Below are 16,955 nucleotides of genomic sequence, written 5' to 3' on the forward strand. Positions count from 1 at the left end.
ATGCTATATGGGGGGGTTAGGAAGATATTAAGGGCCCCACGACTTGATAGAGGCCCAAAAAAAGAAAATATATAGCAATAATATAGCATTAATATAAACTGATAAACCATTTATATTCAAATAACCTAGTTTGAGGTGTGCACTGTGATTTAACCCTTTATGGGGCACTCAATTAAATACCTTTAAATTAGAAATTTTTACTTAAAACTGTCCTTGTCTGTACCAAGACCTCCATTCTGTTGTAACATTAACTAAAAAAAGAAAACAAACAAATAATAGTTTCATGAAAGAAAGTTTCATATGAAAGAAAAAGTGATCAAAAATAGTCACTTGCCCCATAAAGGGTTAACACAGCCCTAGATAATTATTAATCTATGAAAAGCTATTTTTTCAATCAGCTTGAAGCAATTGAAGCAAAAACAAAAATCTAAAATTTGCGATCAAGTGCCATTGTCTTTCATAGGGCCAAAAAAGTCCTGTACTGTACATCCAGGCAGGTGCAGGAAAAGCAGGAATCTGCTCCAAATACCACCTTTCCAAGGGCAAACATTGGGTACGCCTGTTTTAAGTTCCAGCATATCCGGAAAGGGGACGCCTCCGTATCATGTTGATGTAGCTCTACGGTATCACCGCCCGGTCCAGCTGGCTGCCGAAGCCAACGTGTAACCCGCCGGCCTGTCACGTGACAGGGAAGAAACGACACCCCCCAAAAAAATTAAGGAAGGAAGAAAGAAAGGAGTGGGGTAGAAAATAAAATAAAAACTAACAACGACAAAATGGTTAGTCTGCTAGAAAGCGGGAAGTAATAACTAGCTAAAGCCAGCTTGTCAACAAGAAGACTGTTGTCATAAATAACTTGAGTGAGCCGAGCACAGCGCTGCTAAAGTCGCAGGAATGCCGACGCTGGATGCATATTTGTGCTTCTCCAAAGTCGCCGAAAGCATTTGTAGCTAGTTGGCACATAGACGTGTTTCCGCCCGGTGCGGGGCTCTTTTTATTAGCTGTTTTTTTTTTTTTGTTTTTTTTTTTTTTTTTCCCTGCTGAAACAGTGTTTGTCGGCTGGGACGTATTCCCTCAAAGTGCTGATGTGTCAAAAGCTTGTGACCCATCATCCCGCTCGAGACTGAATCATTCGGCCAGACGCGATTAGCTCGCGGAGGAGGAAAAAACAGCTAATCTGCAGCACGTTAGCCTCGTACGGACCTGGACGTTTCAGCTCCTTATTTCGGTTCAGGTCAACTCGTGTATGTAGCCGGTGGAGGAAACCTAAATGACTAACAACTCGGAACATTTGTTTGTTTGTTTTTTCTTGCCCTAATTTGACGAGAGAGACAGAAGACGGTGGAAACTTGAAACCCAGTAACCTCCAGATGTGATGGGAGGACTGTGGTGGATGTCAGCTGGATTTGGGATAAATATGTAAGTTACAATCTACTTCAAATATGTAGCTCTTTTTTTTTTTTTTTTTTTTTTTTTTTTTTAAACCAAAAACACATTGTCCATTATTTGTCCAAAACGTAAAAAAAAAAAGTTCTAAGAATTACTGCAAAGGTCTCCAGAATAATGAAAATTTGTCATTTTATTTATTGTTGGCTGCACACAAAGGAGAAAAATTGGGGAGGGGGTAGCTTTATCTATGTTTTTACCATCTGCCTGTCAGAAAGACATTCCTTTAGCTGGGACTAAACAAACTGACAAATATAAAATAGTTTAATATAAAATAATATTCATGGACCAGCAACAATATGAGTTACAAGACATTTTTTCTATAATGCTGCTGATTTAAGGATACTGGATAAGTCAGGACTAACTACTTGTTTTCCAAGAAAAGGTGGGTGTCAAGAAGAATCTCTTTAAAAAGTTAAACGGAAAGAAAAGACTGAGTCTGAGGAGCGGTATTCTGCTGATCCAGACTTTACGTGTCTGTGTCTGTTGGAGCTTTTTTCCTGGTGGAAAGGGGCTTTTTTTCCCCCCACTCAACCCCGCCAGCATATTCAGGATGGCTATGACAGCTGATGTTCAAAGTTGAGCATGGGGGGTGTCCTTTAAGAAGCTTGAAGAACTCATCTTTTCTGATAAAAAAGACAAGAAAGCTTTTCTAAGATGAGTTAAAAAATAACTGTAGTCACACAGAATATTGTGGTAAAGCTTGTTAGAAACTCTTCTTGCCTCATATACTGTACTTTCTTTTGTGTTTCCACATATTTCAGTAAATCGCAGCATCTACTTCTCATTTTACTGACAAAGGATAAGAAGAAACAAGGAATCCAATCAAAAATTGATTTTTGCTTCACAATTTTAAAATAGATTTTTTTTTTTTTTGTTAAAAAATCTTTTTTTTTCTTATTCTTAAATAAAAATAATCCATTATCAATTTTTCGTCATTTTTATTGTTTTTATTGATCTTTTCACTCATCTTCTTGGGTATTATAGCAGCAGAAGGATGATCTGGCTACTAACTTGTTTTTTTACTTGTTGAAATAAAAATAAAAAAATGACGAGCAAAAAAAAAAAGTTTTTGTACAATCTTTCGTTTTTAATCTAAAAAAAATCAGCAATACCAAAGAATTGTTAGAATCATAATTTAAATTGAATTGGCACCCAAAAAATTCAGAATCGAATAGAATCGGGACAAAAGCATATCGTCACAGCCCGAGTGTTTTGCGGATGAACTTGCTCCTGTGCATCATTGTTTTTATTACTGACCAAGAGAAATTGGATTAGCAGTTATTTATGCAGTGAGTAGGTCTGAGCCCTAGTTTACTGCTGCACATGTGATTTCACAGCCTTAAACACAACAGCAAGCCTTTCATGCTGACCTGCTTTAGCAGTGGATCAGAACGTCTGATTGTGTCTACTGCCCTTTGCTGTAACTGGTGGAAGGGAGGGCAAAAACACTGTTTGCACTGGTATGACAGCTCAGTGGGGTGGAGGCCAGCACATGTTGCGTTTGGATAGCACCTGCCCTTGAAGTGTAAACACTGCTGATACCCAATTCCCTACAACATGTTAAAACTTCAACTTTACTGAGGAATCTAACTTTGCGTTCATTCTTTGGCATCTAATTGTGGGTGTTTTTCAGGTAAAAGAAGAATCAGCAGTGGGAGAAGATGAAGCTGAATGAACGCAGCGTGGCGCACTACGCCACCTGTGACTCGCCACCTGACAAGACAGGCTTCCTGTTTAAAAAGGGTGAGCGCAACACCGCTTACCACCGCCGCTGGTTCGTCTTAAAGGGCAACATGCTGTTCTACTTCGAGGAGCGCGACAGCCGCGAGCCCATCGGCGTCATCGTTCTGGAGGGATGCACTGTGGAGCTCTGCGAGTCAACTGAAGAGTTTGCCTTTGCCATCAAGTTTGATTGTGCCAAAGCGCGCATGTACAAGATGGCCGCTGAGAACCAGGCAGCCATGGAGTCATGGGTGAAAGCGCTGTCGCGGGCCAGCTTTGACTACATGAGGCTGGTTGTGAAGGAGCTGGAGAGGCAGCTGGAGGAGATCCAGGAAGCTGCAGTGGGTGGTTTTATTGGAGGTGGAGGCCAACAGAGCAGGCCCAAGTCTTCCAGGCGTAATCAGGTGGCGCATTCCAGATCGGGTGCGTCCTCCTCTTCATCTTCTTCATCTTCCTTCTCATCATCATCAAGTGTCCCTTCCGTGACGGTCTCCTCCTCAGCCCAGAGGAGTTTCCAAGATGAGGTGCAGCTGATTTCTGGGTCCTCCAAGGAAAACGGAGTTGCATGGAGTAAGCCACCAGCTGCAATGGCTAACGGTTTTGTCGAAGGAGCACCATCAGGTGTGGCCTGGGAAGGCTGCGCAGACGCTGGGAACTCGAATAGCTACGGCGCTGATGGAGCGATGGCACCACCGGTGCCACCCCGGAGGAGAGGGGCGTCACTGGAGAGCCCGGTCTCTCCTGACACCGGCTGCTTTTCCAAACTTCATGACTGGTACGGCAGAGAGGTGGAGGAACTCCGAGTGCAGTGGCTGCAGAGCCAGTAAACAGACTATGGTGGATCGTGTTTTGTTTTTGTTTTTTTTAATTCCATGTGAAATCATTCCCTTCTTGTCATTCTGCACAGCGAGACTTTTTTTTTAAACGGACAGAAAGGTGAAAACACTAAAGTTTAACTGCAAGTTGATATCCAGTCACTGATTTTTAAAGAAAAAAAAAACTCCCATTTGCGACTGATTGAAAGTCTTGTCTGCCACAAAGGAATAAATCAACCCGAAGATAAACAAACAACGCTGTTTCACAGAGCAACCTACCAATAGTGGTTTGAAATTTGAAGAAAAAAGCCATTTAAAAAGCTATCTCATCTCATAAAACCATCACTTTTCCTTAAATTGCTTCAGCTCAGAAAAAAACATGCCGTGTTGTTGCTCCAGTCTTCAATTTATTCAGCATTTCTAGCTTCCAGCTATACTGTATGAACATTGAGGGGGGGAGCAGCTGGAAGCAGCTGCTCAAATAACCCCACTATCTTAAGATTTTTTTGTTGTTGCGTGCCGGAAGCCCACATGAGAAAACTGACCTGAAGATGTTGCACAGGACAAATCCACACAGATTAGGTTGTTGTGACATGATAACCCTGTGCCGTGCTGTCCAAGTTCTGCCCTCTTTGTTACCAAACTCTTATTATAGTGCTTGGATCAGGACAAGGAAAGCAGAGGAAATGTTTTAAAAATCAGGACAAGTAGCATTTCTTTCCTGTGGCTTACTGTAGTAATGTGAGCCAGTTTCTTCTCTATTCTCCCAGAGGGATGGATACCTCTCACCCTCGAGGCCTTGAGGTCGCCAACGTCGAAACATCCCCTCGACAGTCACTAGGGACTGCGATGGAAGCTGGACGTCATGCTCCGAGCCACACACCCTTTTATTTTTAGCCCTTGTTAGCCAGCAGCCAGATGATGCAGTGTCATAAGAGCGCTTGTCACTTAGTTCTTCTTTCCGTCTCATGTTCCAATGAAAGGAGGTAGTTTACCCTTAAACTTACAAGGCTCAAGTGTCATTTTACACAATCCTTTCATTTATTTGATCATAAGCAAGGATTGTTTTTACTACTACTTACCTAAATTTTACTAAGGGAGTAATACTGTTATCTGAATATATGAACGTCTGTCCACGTTTAAAGAAAGTTGGGTTTTTTTAAGCGATTGCTCCTGCTCTCTTGCTGATATTGTTTGTTTTACACGTGCCTTATGTGTTCTGCAGAACTGGTGTTGCGGCTGCAGCTACAACCACGTCTGTGATTTTCTTCGTACTCTGCTATTCTGTGGGTTTTTTTCTGCTCTTTTTGTCTTTATTGCCAAAGCCTCATCTTGGTGCAATCAGTCACTTTAGTCTACAACAATGCACAGTGCTGTCGTTCCTTTTTGATACTTTGCATGTACAGACATGGGAAGAGGCGGTGGAGCGGGGGATCTTTTTCTTTTTTGCCAAAAGGCTATTACTTAGAATTTGAGAAACGTTATCTTAAATTTGAGGTGTTTCAAATGCTCTTTTTACAGCACTGTTGTCAAGGACTAAAAGACTATATGAATGTGTCAAAATAACCATTTGATAATTATTGTTTCACAACAGTGCTATATGAGAAATGCACAGTAATATGTATTATTTTGGATTTGTTCTTCCTTACATTTCCATGATTGTCAAACACATTTCAATGTTAACTTACACAGAGTATTATCTTGTCTAAACAATGTTCTGTCATGGTACTCATTTTTGTAAATCCTTTAATAAACAATGCTTTTGTTTTAGGAGTTTCTTTAGTCATGTTGCTACTTGAAGGGATATTTCATATACAGTTGTGCTCATATTTATTCATACACTTTCATTAAAGAAGTAAAATGAAAATTACATTATTTTCTAATTCTGGTTCAATAGAAATATTTTTTTTTTTAAAAGCAAACAAATAAGATAATTTCTTACATATTACATCACTCCTAAACTAATATTTTGTTGAACAATCCTTTAATGTTTCCGCTACAGTCAGGTGTTTTCTGTTCCTCTCAGTCAGACTTCTGCACCTGTTGACAGGTATTTTGTCCCACTGTTCAACAGAAAAGTGCTCTTATTTGTCCAGGACCAATTTGTTTTGGGGTTTTTTCTTACTTCAACTCAAAGGAAAAAAAAAAAAACTCATATTACTAAATTATATTTTTGCAAATTTTAAGTTATTGTTCCTTTTTTAAGTCTCCAGTTATTTGAGTGACTGTTGTAAATTCAGCCTTTTCTTTAATGAAAGGGGATGAATACATATGAGCACAACTGTAGATCAGATATGAGCAGCAGGATCATTTGTAGTTATTATTATGGAATATTTGAGTATTCCTCCCTTCATCATGTTGTCATGTGACAAGCCACAGAGACAGCTCAACTCTGCATTCATGCACGTGTTTCCAGTGCTCTGCAGCTTGATTTTCAGCAGATGTTACCGTGCAACAGTTCTGAATTGTGCTCCGTTTACTTCAGGGCTATCACCGATTCGCACCTGGCTCTGCAGGTGTGTGGATGCAGCTTATTCAGCCATCTGGGAAGCATAAAAGAGGGTGATGATGATCTAAGATTAACACTTGTAGGATTGACAGCTAAGTTTTCCGCATCACAAAACTAGTTTACTTCTTACTGTTGTCACCATGGCAACTTGGGCTAGAAATCTAACTTGCTCCAAAGACAGCTATGGATGGCTCTGCTTTGTGTTTTCAGTCAAGGATTTCTCTACTCAAATAACATGCCAGTTTTGTTTGTTTAAGTAAGAAATTCAACATCTGCCTTTGCTTTAAAAACTATACAAACAGCAAATGAAAATTTGCTGTAAGAAATAGTCTTGTTTACTGAACCAAAATACACATCTGAAAAAGCAGGATTTAAGATGAACACGAAAACACTGCTACAATAAGAGGTTAAATATGTTGTAAAGCCATATAGGTATTGATTATGTGAAGATGCATTTTGTTTCTTGAGAATAAGACTTTTAAAATCGGATCACAATCCAAAGAACTGGATTCATGCTTCTCTAAATATGTGTGTGTAATCTAGATGGTGAACACTGGAGGGAGCTGTTATTCTCTACTCCTGATCTGCTCCTCCAGGTGGGTGGAAGTGCAAATGCAGGTAGCAAAAAATATTTTTAAAAGCCCTTATTAATGCATAAGTAAATCCTGTTACTGAATATATCTCTCATTTGAGAACACCACTGAAATCTGACAAATAGTAAAGTCACTAAAATCTTTGATAAAAATTCCAACAGTAAAAATGATGCAACTCTCAAGTTCACAGAGAATCTAAACAATTCAGTCATTCTCTCTGTTTGAGCAGACAGTGAGTGATAAAATATTAAATGTACATAAATGTGCACCAGCTCAGCTTGGATTAAAGGATGGAGGCCATGGGGTTGAGGTCAGCTTCATCAGGAGGCCCCAGGTATCAATTTTGGTATCAATGTCACCAATTTACCAAATATGCCAAATATAAGACTACACATAAACATGGACTAAAATTGTCTTATTTTGACTCATTTCCTTCATCCGTCAAGTAGGCAAGGATGGAGATACAGAGTGTGACGACAGCAGAAAATAGATTTTAAAAAATTACATATTTTCCAATGCCAGCAATACAAAACAAAACAAAAACAGATGTTTATAATTACTATGCGGTGCTTGGTGCCAGTAACTACACTCCATGGTCTTAAATCTGGATCCAGATTTTTCTCTTTCCTGACTTTCTGTAGAATTCCATTACAGAAAGATTCTTTTATCCTTGAGTTTGGACCAACCTCATTCGTTTTATGCATGTCTTCTTTTGGTTGGCAATTGCCCTGATCAGATCAACTGACAATTGAACTGCTTAGTTAGTTCTACATGCATCATAAGAAAAATGGCCTCTGACTTCTAAAGCAAGCATCATATACTGGTTTATAATTCTCTGTTAGCCTGTATGTGCCTTGGAATTCCCCAGTAGGAGCAGGATTGTGTTACACCAAGATTGCTCCAATAATTTATTACTCAGTGCTGGAACTTGATGGGGCCTTGTTCTGATCAGAAGAGGAACAATAAAGTGAATGCTACACCTATTCACACTTTGGATCTGGTGGCTGAAACGTGTTTGGTCAGTCAGGAAAGTAAGTCACAGATGATTATAGCTTAAATGACTCAGCAAATGGTCAGGTGAGTTAGCAATGCAAAATGACCCCAGTAAACCTCAAAGTCTGAGAAAAAAAAAACGCCCAACAGGATATAATCAGGCAGCTTTACCACTATTTAGTAAGAACTGAGGAAGTCTTTCAAGAAACAAAGTGCAGCTGCCTCCTGTTTTACTTCTTTGCATCACCATGATCTGTGTGACTGATAACCTACACTGACATCAATACTGGTGAAACTAAAAGTGATATTTGAAATAGGTTAGATAGTTATAACACGTATCGTATCATGTTTCTGTCACGCACTGCTCTGACATATGTTTTCAGGTTCCTCTTAGGAAACCCAGATGCATATGAGAAGTTTAAATATAATGTGCAGCTGTTCCATTTTTTCAGCCACTATATTCTGTCAACCCACCAACATTTGGACAAACGCTCGTTTTGCACCACCTACATCCTTTACCTTCTCCAGTTAAGCAGTTAAAGTTGGAGACAAGCAGAAAAGAGCAGGTTTGTAGGCCTGTGAGGGACTTGAGAGTTTTAAATCACAGCATATTGCTGACTTGGATCACAAGTCATTTTCTCCAAAAAGAAAAAACATCATTACTTAAGGTAACTTGTGATGTTGGCTCAGTCTGCCTCTGTATGTCTCTATACCCTCAAATAGGCAAAAAGCTGAAGAATTAGGGAAAATTAATCAACAAACTTTTTTTATTACATTTCTTAAAAGATAAAGCTACAACCAAGCTAAATGGACTGTACTTAAATGGCACTTTCCCAGTCATGTTGACCACTCAAAGCACTTTACACAACACACCATATTCATGCACTCACATACACACACCCTGATAGACACATCAGGGGGTAATGCAAGGTTCAGCGTCTTTCCCAAGGACACAGAGGCATATAGTTAAGGGAAGCCTGGAATTGCTAGATGCTAGATGACTGCTCTTCTTGTTGAGCTACAGCCACTCAGATCGAAATCTTTTACCCACAGTTCTCATGAATTTTCTCATGCATTAATGAACCTGAGGATGTGACGCGGTCTGCCAAAAAGAGCCATTTATATATCTCTTCATAAACTACTGCATTTCTAATTTTGCTCCAAAAAGTATGAAAAGACTAAGAGAATTATCTGTCTACTGAGTTCTGGCATGTAAAGTCTTCTTCCAAGAGTGGTTTAATCTTAGATCTGAGCTGTATAAATGTTTGAAATTGTTCTCATCATTAACTTGTGTTTCATTTTTTAGTAGGAATTTTTGGTCTAGAGTGCTGCTACTTACAAACCTCCTTCCTGACTTCTCTACCTCCAGCTGCTCAAAGCAGATGGTCACCATTCCTGAATCTGGTTCTGCTTGAGGTCTGTCTTCCTGAAAGTCATTTCTGATGTGGTTTGTCCGATTAAAGGTCGCTTGGGAGGCTGAAACTTATCCCAGCGATCACTGGGTGAGAGGAAGGGTGTCTTCCTAATACTAAGCAAATAGGATAGGTCAAAGGTCCCTATTGCATATTTACTGCATGAGCAATTATCTTTTAGCTTGTAACAAGTTATTTAACCCCAAATGAACTAATGAATAGCTTCTCAGTTTTATAAACAACCAGACACATCCTATGATCATGGAAAAGGAAAGGGTCAAGTCATTGGTATGCATCAAGTAGAGAAAACATCAAACAGAAACCATTAAAATTGGGTTTAAACTGTCTAATACATTATTTAATACTAGAGGCATAGTGGGGATTCATCATCTTATGGGAATAAATGTGGTCAGAAAGAAATCCTAAATGTGCAAGATCAACAATCACTTAAATTTTTGGTGCAATCAAATCAAAGAAAAACAACAGTAGAATCTGGGGTTATGCTAAATAGTGAAAGTAAGAGCATTTCTACATGCACAACGCAAAGGGAGCTCAAGGGATTGTTGTTAAACAGCTGTGTAGCAATAAGAAAACCACTAATCAGCAAGGCTAAACAGAGAAAAAGGCTTCAGTTTGCTAGGGAGCATAAATATTGAACTATGTAGCAATGGAAGAAGGCTGTGTGGTCTGATGAGTCCAGATTTACCCTGTTCCAGAGTGATGGGTGCATCAAGGTAAGAGGAGAAGCAGCTGCAGTGATGTGCAGTTGCTTCAGTTGGTCAGGTCTAGCTTCAACAACATTATGTGCCCAAAAAATGAAATCAGCTGATGATCTGAATGCACTCAATAACCACCCCATGCCATCAGTGGATTTTTATGTTTTTGCCATGATGTAGGCATATATCAATATGAAAATACTAGGATTCATTGGACTCAAATTGTGAAACCGGATTGACCACTTCGTAGTCCAAACCTTAACCCCACTGAGAATCTTTGGGATGTGCTGGAGGAGGCCTTGCACAGGTTTGATTGGCGATTCCTTGAGTCATTGAGTGGTTGGACTCTCATCATCAATACAAGATCCAGGTGAAAATTTAATGCAGGCCTAGAATGAAATATATCTTGTGGCATTACTTGCCACAGGGAATGTGTCATGAAAATATTATCCATCCATCTTCTGCCGCTTATCTGGAGTCAGGTCGCGGGGGCAGCAGCCTAAGCAGGGAAGCCCAGACTTCCCTTTCCACAGCCATATTTGCCAACTTTGTGGGGGGATCCTGAGGTGTTCCCAGGCCAGCTGAGAGATATAATCCCTCCAGCGTGTCCTGGGTCTTCCCCGGGGTCTCCTCCCAGAGGGACGTGCCCGGAACACCTCACCAGGGAGGCGTCCAGGAGGCATCCTGACCAGATGCTCGAGCCACCACAACTGCTTCCTCTCGATGTGGAGGAGCAGCGGCTCTACTCTAAGCCCCTCCCAGATGACCGAGCTCTTTACCCTATCTCTAAGGGAGAGCCCAACCAATATATTTTATTGTTCATAATTATTCATATTTTGCTATTTCTTTTTTTTAAAAATTTATTTATATGCTTTTCTATATTAATTAATTAATTTTTATTAAAACTGATTTGCATTTATTGGTCTAAACTGTTTCTTTTTATCTTAATTTTTTTTTTTTTTTTAATTCTTTTTGTGGCGCTCCTATCGCTCCACTTCCGGTGTGCAGATCCAGTGCTGATCTCTGCTCGGTTAGAAGATTTTTACCGCGATGACATATTGATTTCTTATTTTGAAAAGACGTGGTCGGAAGTGGTTTTTTTTTATTTTTTTATTTCCTCTACTTGACACAGCCTGTTCTCGCTCACTCGCTTGGACCGCGGCACTTTTTTTGACAGCGGAAATGAGCAGTAGCCTCTTTTTTTCCGCGTTAAGTTCGTGGCTGAAAGTTTTCTTTCCTCTTTTTTCTGCTGGGGGCCAGTCGCGTGGACCCACCATGAGAGAGAAAGTGACGGGCTTTTTAACATGCAGCCTTTTCTCTGATGTCCACTTTCTTTAGCTCCTCACCGACGTCGCTTAGACTTAAGTTTTGATGTTTCTCGACACATTTCCGTTATGCGAAGCCCAACTTGGTGGTTAGTCGTCGTGCTGCGGTGGGTGCCCGTCCGAGATAACGGAGAACGTAAGTAAGCTGTGCAGCCTGACAACTTTTATTCCCCTTTTTGTCTCTGAATGTTTCTAAATGACCAAGTAAGTTTAGTAACCGCATGTAGAATAATCCCAAAATGACGGACTGCAGGAGAAATATTATCAAAGCTCCGTCCAGTATGAAAAGTTTTCCTTATTAGTCGTCGAAATGTTGCTAGTTAGGGGAAAAATGAAAAAGAAGAAAGGAAAGGAAAGGAAAAGCATTTAAATTGTCTACTTCTTTGCTTCTGGACTAGTGCAGAGTTCATTAATAACAGTCCTGCCACGCACTCAGCAGTACTTTCTGTTTAGCATGATTGTCCCCAAGTGCATAAACACCACGTGCATTAAGGAGCTGGACAGCAGTTTAAATATACGTGCATTTATCGACATTTCCACTTATATTTGGCACAAAACCTTCGGTGGTCACCATGGTGAAGCACAACACTAAACCCACGGTAGCATCGTGGTATTTCCCTTAAAGTGGCGCCAGCCTTAAAAATAAACCATTTACCTGTTGGCCCCCTTGACCGATGATTAATGGCTTACTGAAATGTGTATGTGTGTGTTACACAGCTATTGTCTCGCGAACAGGTTCTTATTCACCCGTCATGACTGGAGCATAGAGAACAGCAACATGTGGGGAACAGGCACTTGGTTTCAGTGTCCAGTGTTTAGTGTCAGGAAATCAAAGCAAAACTAGTGGTGTGTGTGTGTGTGTGTGTGTGTGTGTGTGTGTGTGTGTGTGTGTGTGTTGGAGGGGCCTCGTTTCCATTTGTGGCTTCTTGCTGTGATCATTTATATATTTGTCAGGGGTTCAGCTTTTGACCCTGAAGCTGAGGGCATTTTGGGGACCCTTTTTGAGGGTTTTGGTTTGACAGGAAAACTTAGAGAAATGCTAAACTGCAAACATGCTTTGGAAAAATAATGCTTTATCATTTTATATTTTCCAAAACTGCAAATAGTAGAATCAGTCCCACATTAACCAGCTATGACATGAGATATGACTTAAATAGATCACACATCACTGGTACCAGTTCAGCTGTAAGATATAACTGGAGTTACATGTTACTTTGATCAGGAGACTGCGCGTCCGCTGTTTTCGTGGTTGTTTAATGAAGTGACATACCCCAATCATTTTCACCTTTTAATCTGACAGAAATGTGTCAGATAAATGATTTTGCTAAATGATTTCTTTTTTTTCCTGTTATAGATTAAACTCACTTAATCAAATGTTCCGTCAGATTGTGCACTGGTAGCAGCACTTTTGTGTGTCCTGTTCGTTCCATGTTATTTCACAACAAATTGCTTACTGAAAAAGGACATTTTGCAGCTCAACATGTGACTTTGGCTTTCCAACAGGCTTTGAAGTTAATCAAGTTAGGTTTAAGAGTTCAAATACATCAACATTTTGCATAAAGCTAAACATGAATAAACACTTACGGATTGAGCATTTATGTATTCATAGTATTCTGGATATGTGGTCTCATTAGTAGCACCTACAATACATGAGACAAAGACGGCGCTAAAAAAACACGCGTATTATTTGCCAGGAAAGGGTTTAAGTGGTTGTTAAATGATAATGCTTTCCTGTTATACCAGATTATTAGAAGCTGTACAGGAAGCATGAGCAACAATGGTGACAAAAACTTGACTTCTGTTCTGTATCTGAAGGTTGGCAGATGTATTCTGTTTTTGCGTCATCGTAGGACTGGCGAATATGACAAAAGATATTGTCACAATATTGTTTTCTATATTGATTTAGCTTAATCATGATGTAGATTATTATAATGTCAGTTTCAGAAGTTTACTCATAATAAACAAACATTTGGTGAAATGAGGTGGCACCCACAAGTGATGAGATGATGCTTGCACAGCAAGAACTGGTGCATTAATTCAGCCTGCGTTTTCATGCTTTTTGCATAGTGTGTGGGATGATACCTTTTCAGGTGACTCAACAGCAACCAACAACAAAGTTTGCACGTTGTTTCTGTTCCTCATCATATTTACTGGATTAAAGCCGCTTGTTACTGATGTAGCAGGGTATTTTTTCCCAGCAACTTTGACAGTTTGGGAAGGTAGCATGAGTTCAGTTTCTGTCTCACTTCTAATTTCATGGCTTTCTTTGGCTGCTGTCAGTCCTTCTCTTCTACATTTCTGCCCGGTTGCAGTCCTTTAACGTTTAAAAAATTTTTTCCTTTATTTTCTTTTCCCCCCTTTAGTTTCCTTGGCAGTTAGCAACCAGCTTAGAGGTGCATCACAACCAATGAGTGAACTGGAGTGTGCTGAGGGTTACACAGCTGTCTCTGTAGACAGATCAATTGAAAATCTAATTTTGGGTGTCTTTTTATCCTCCAGCCCTAGAACATCATCATATGGACTGTTATATTACAATATCTTATTCCATAAAATATATTTAAAAACATAGTTGTATTTACCGCAGTAATCCAAACATGTTGTTGTGCATTCTTCTGTGGTTGAATCAGTCAGCAACAGTTGTTGCACCATAATGAATACAGAAAACAGAAAGACATGCCTCCAGGGTGGGGAAGGAACTTGTGCTTATGTACTCTTAAGTTTTATTTTTGTAGACCGTCCTACCTCTGCCAACCCCAAACAAAAGACTGTCTGTAAGTTTAAAGGTTTTCATCACTTCTAGATTCCTGCTTGGCTTCTACAGTCACAGGAGAATCTGATAATATTCTTGAAAGTGTTTACTGCAGACCTCCTTATTGCAGACCTCCTTGGTTTCAGATGTTTGGATATTTGGTTCTGTCTTCACTTCTCTTTTGCTCACTGCAGTATTGATAAGAAACTTAGTCGTTCATAAGTGTGTAGTTACATAGATATGCATAGCTAGATATATGATTACTACGACTGATTGCATTGATTTGATAAAGTATATAATCTTTTGAATACAGTAACTTCTCATCGCAGCTCTGTTAAAAGTTATTTTAACCATAAAGCATATTGGATTCTGCCCCAGACAGAGGCATGACACTTGTTCAGTGTGATTGTTAACAAGATTTTCTCCAACTTGACAAGATTACTTGGTTGGCGAGTTTATGCTTTACAACACATGATTGCACTGGAACATATTCATGAAAGAAAAGCAGCGACTTCATGGAGTCCAGAATGACATCTTTGCCAATCTTCCAGTGCACATTAGTGTGCATACATGCATGCATATGTTTGAGACAGGGAAAAAAAAAAAAGTAGAAGTAGAGAACTCTCTAGCCTCAGTTATCAGCTGTGGATCAGACAATGTCATGGCTCTGTGTCCTTAACTGAGATGTTATCAGACATCAGCTCTTCCGTTTCCCTCAGGGGTTCTAAGAAATCCACTGATGAGACCACGAGAGATGCCTGATGTGTGGGGAGGGGAGGGGGAGGGTGAAAAGGCAAAGGAAAGAGAGGAGATAAAATAGCAGGGAGATGGGGGTCAGGTTCAGCGAAAAAAAAAGGAAGAATGTAGAAAGACAGAGTAGACAATTCAGAGCAGAAAACGGGGGGTTGGGGGGTGATCGTGTGAACATATGAACATACACATGGTTTAGCCGACTTGCATAACATCTGGCCACCTAGGTCTAAAGTGTAAGCTCCAAGTGGACATTGTCATCCCCAAAACACACACAAGGCACAAAATTTGGTTAAGGGCAAGTGTTTGGAGGGGATACACATGTGTCTGATTGTTTTTCCAAAGAGGAAATAATTAGAGTCTGTATGTTTGCGTGTGTTTAACCCAATGCACTGCTGTTCTTGTTGTTGAAAGAATGTTGATTACAGGCTGTTTTTGGCTGCAGTAATATGAAGATGACGTTAAAAACGTGAGTGTGCTTGTAGACTGTCGTCTTTACTCAAGTCAAACTTTGGTAAAGAGAGTTTATGTGTCTCAATATGTTTCCACATTTGTAGAGTTAATCAAATAAAATCCAGAACTGTGATGAACGATTGTTTAAGTAGTTTTTCAAGCTAATAATATATCAATAAAAATATTCATCATAACATCATAGAAAATCCTAGAATTTTCTCATTGACTTAGCAGTATGATCTGCTTTTCCAGTTACAATATATATCAATGTTTCAGCCCTACATGCACATTCATACTTGTTCCTGTTGGTTGTTTGTGTGTTTTGCAGAAATGGGAGTCTCGTCTCAGTTGAAGTGAAAGTAGGATCCCATTCTCACGCAAAAAATATCCCGTTCGCATCATGCCACAAAGAGTTTATTTTCAACGCAAACACAGAATTAGCTATTGCTGCAGAAACCCAGGCGTCTTGGGTTATGTTTGTGTGTCAGAAAGAGGTATTTTGTAAGAACTAGCACTGAAGCTCAAATGGCTCCTCATTAGTCCCAATGTGGAAAAGTTTATAACTCCTAAAATAGCCTTCCAGGAAGTCAGATGGCTGCAGATGATTCACAGCAGATCAGAATAACTGAAGGAGTCAATTATCTAGCAGCCAAATTGCCTGAACAACCCCACACATGGTTATGCACACACACATAATATTGCAAAGCATGTCTCAAACAATGCCACACATCTTCGTAATTCACAATGGATTATACACACATCATGACTACGGATGACTCATTCATAAAGTGCTTGTGGATTTCTACAAGAAATTTATGTGACTCCTTTCTGACTCTCGAATGCTTGAATTGACTGAAGTGTATTGACTGGACTCGACTGACTTGTGAATGAGGATATGTTGTTGTTGGCTTCTCAGAAGCGCGGCCTGTGTTCAAAGATTCCAGTAAGAAGCTGAGGTCGGCCTTTGGTGGCTTTGTTACTCAGAAACTTGTTGAATCTGTTAAGCTGTTTCATGCGTGCATATTTAATGTTCTGAAATAAGCCCAATAGTCTACTTTATTTTGCAATGATTCGAAGCAAGTTCAGGGAAATTTTATTGAATGCCTGCAGTTGCTCTTTATTGTAATAATGTCCACAGTACATAATTAATTTTGTTTTTATTATGAACCAATCAACAAAAGTAAATATGTGTACATACAAATACATACATGTGTATATATAGACATATATAGAAATATACATACTCATAAATACAAGAAGGTAATAAAGAAAAAACTAATAATAATCATAATAATAATAATAATACCAATCATTATGTAAAGAAGTTAAAAAAAGGGGTAGGAAGACGTACACTCTTGGACTACACTGATATGTAACAGTGCAGACCACTGAATAGTGCAGGTGCTCAATTCATATTTTTTCATTTTACAGTGGAAAAACAATTATTTCTGAATGCAGAATTTTATTAT

General features: G+C 39.5%; 2 protein-coding genes across 2 annotated transcripts in view; both read left to right on the forward strand.

Annotated features, from left to right (window-relative positions):
• The first annotated feature begins 1,289 nt into the window (after window positions 1-1,289).
• LOC306764344 (sesquipedalian-1-like) lies at window positions 1,290-4,259 on the forward strand. The gene is made up of 2 exons (XM_079251478.1): window positions 1,290-1,419; window positions 3,083-4,259. The coding sequence occupies exon 2, from the start codon at window positions 3,111-3,113 to the stop codon at window positions 3,996-3,998; it is 888 nt and encodes a 295-aa protein (XP_079107604.1). The 5' UTR covers window positions 1,290-1,419; window positions 3,083-3,110; the 3' UTR covers window positions 3,999-4,259.
• Window positions 4,260-11,392: 7,133 nt separating this feature from the next.
• sh2b3 (SH2B adaptor protein 3) overlaps window positions 11,393-16,955 on the forward strand; it is a 53,258-nt gene continuing 47,695 nt past the window's right edge. Inside the window, exon 1 of the mRNA XM_079251783.1 lies at window positions 11,393-11,670. The gene's annotated coding sequence lies outside the window, so the exon portion shown is untranslated. The remainder of the gene's footprint in view (window positions 11,671-16,955) is intronic.

This window comes from Telmatherina bonti (assembly GCF_933228915.1).
Source record: "Telmatherina bonti genome assembly, chromosome: 13".
In the NCBI taxonomy this organism is placed as follows: domain Eukaryota; kingdom Metazoa; phylum Chordata; class Actinopteri; order Atheriniformes; family Telmatherinidae; genus Telmatherina; species Telmatherina bonti.

Coding starts and splice junctions, on each gene's coding strand:
- LOC306764344 (XM_079251478.1), top strand. CDS start 3,111: ATGAAGCTGAATGAACGCAGCGTGGCGCACTACGCCACCTGTGACTCG.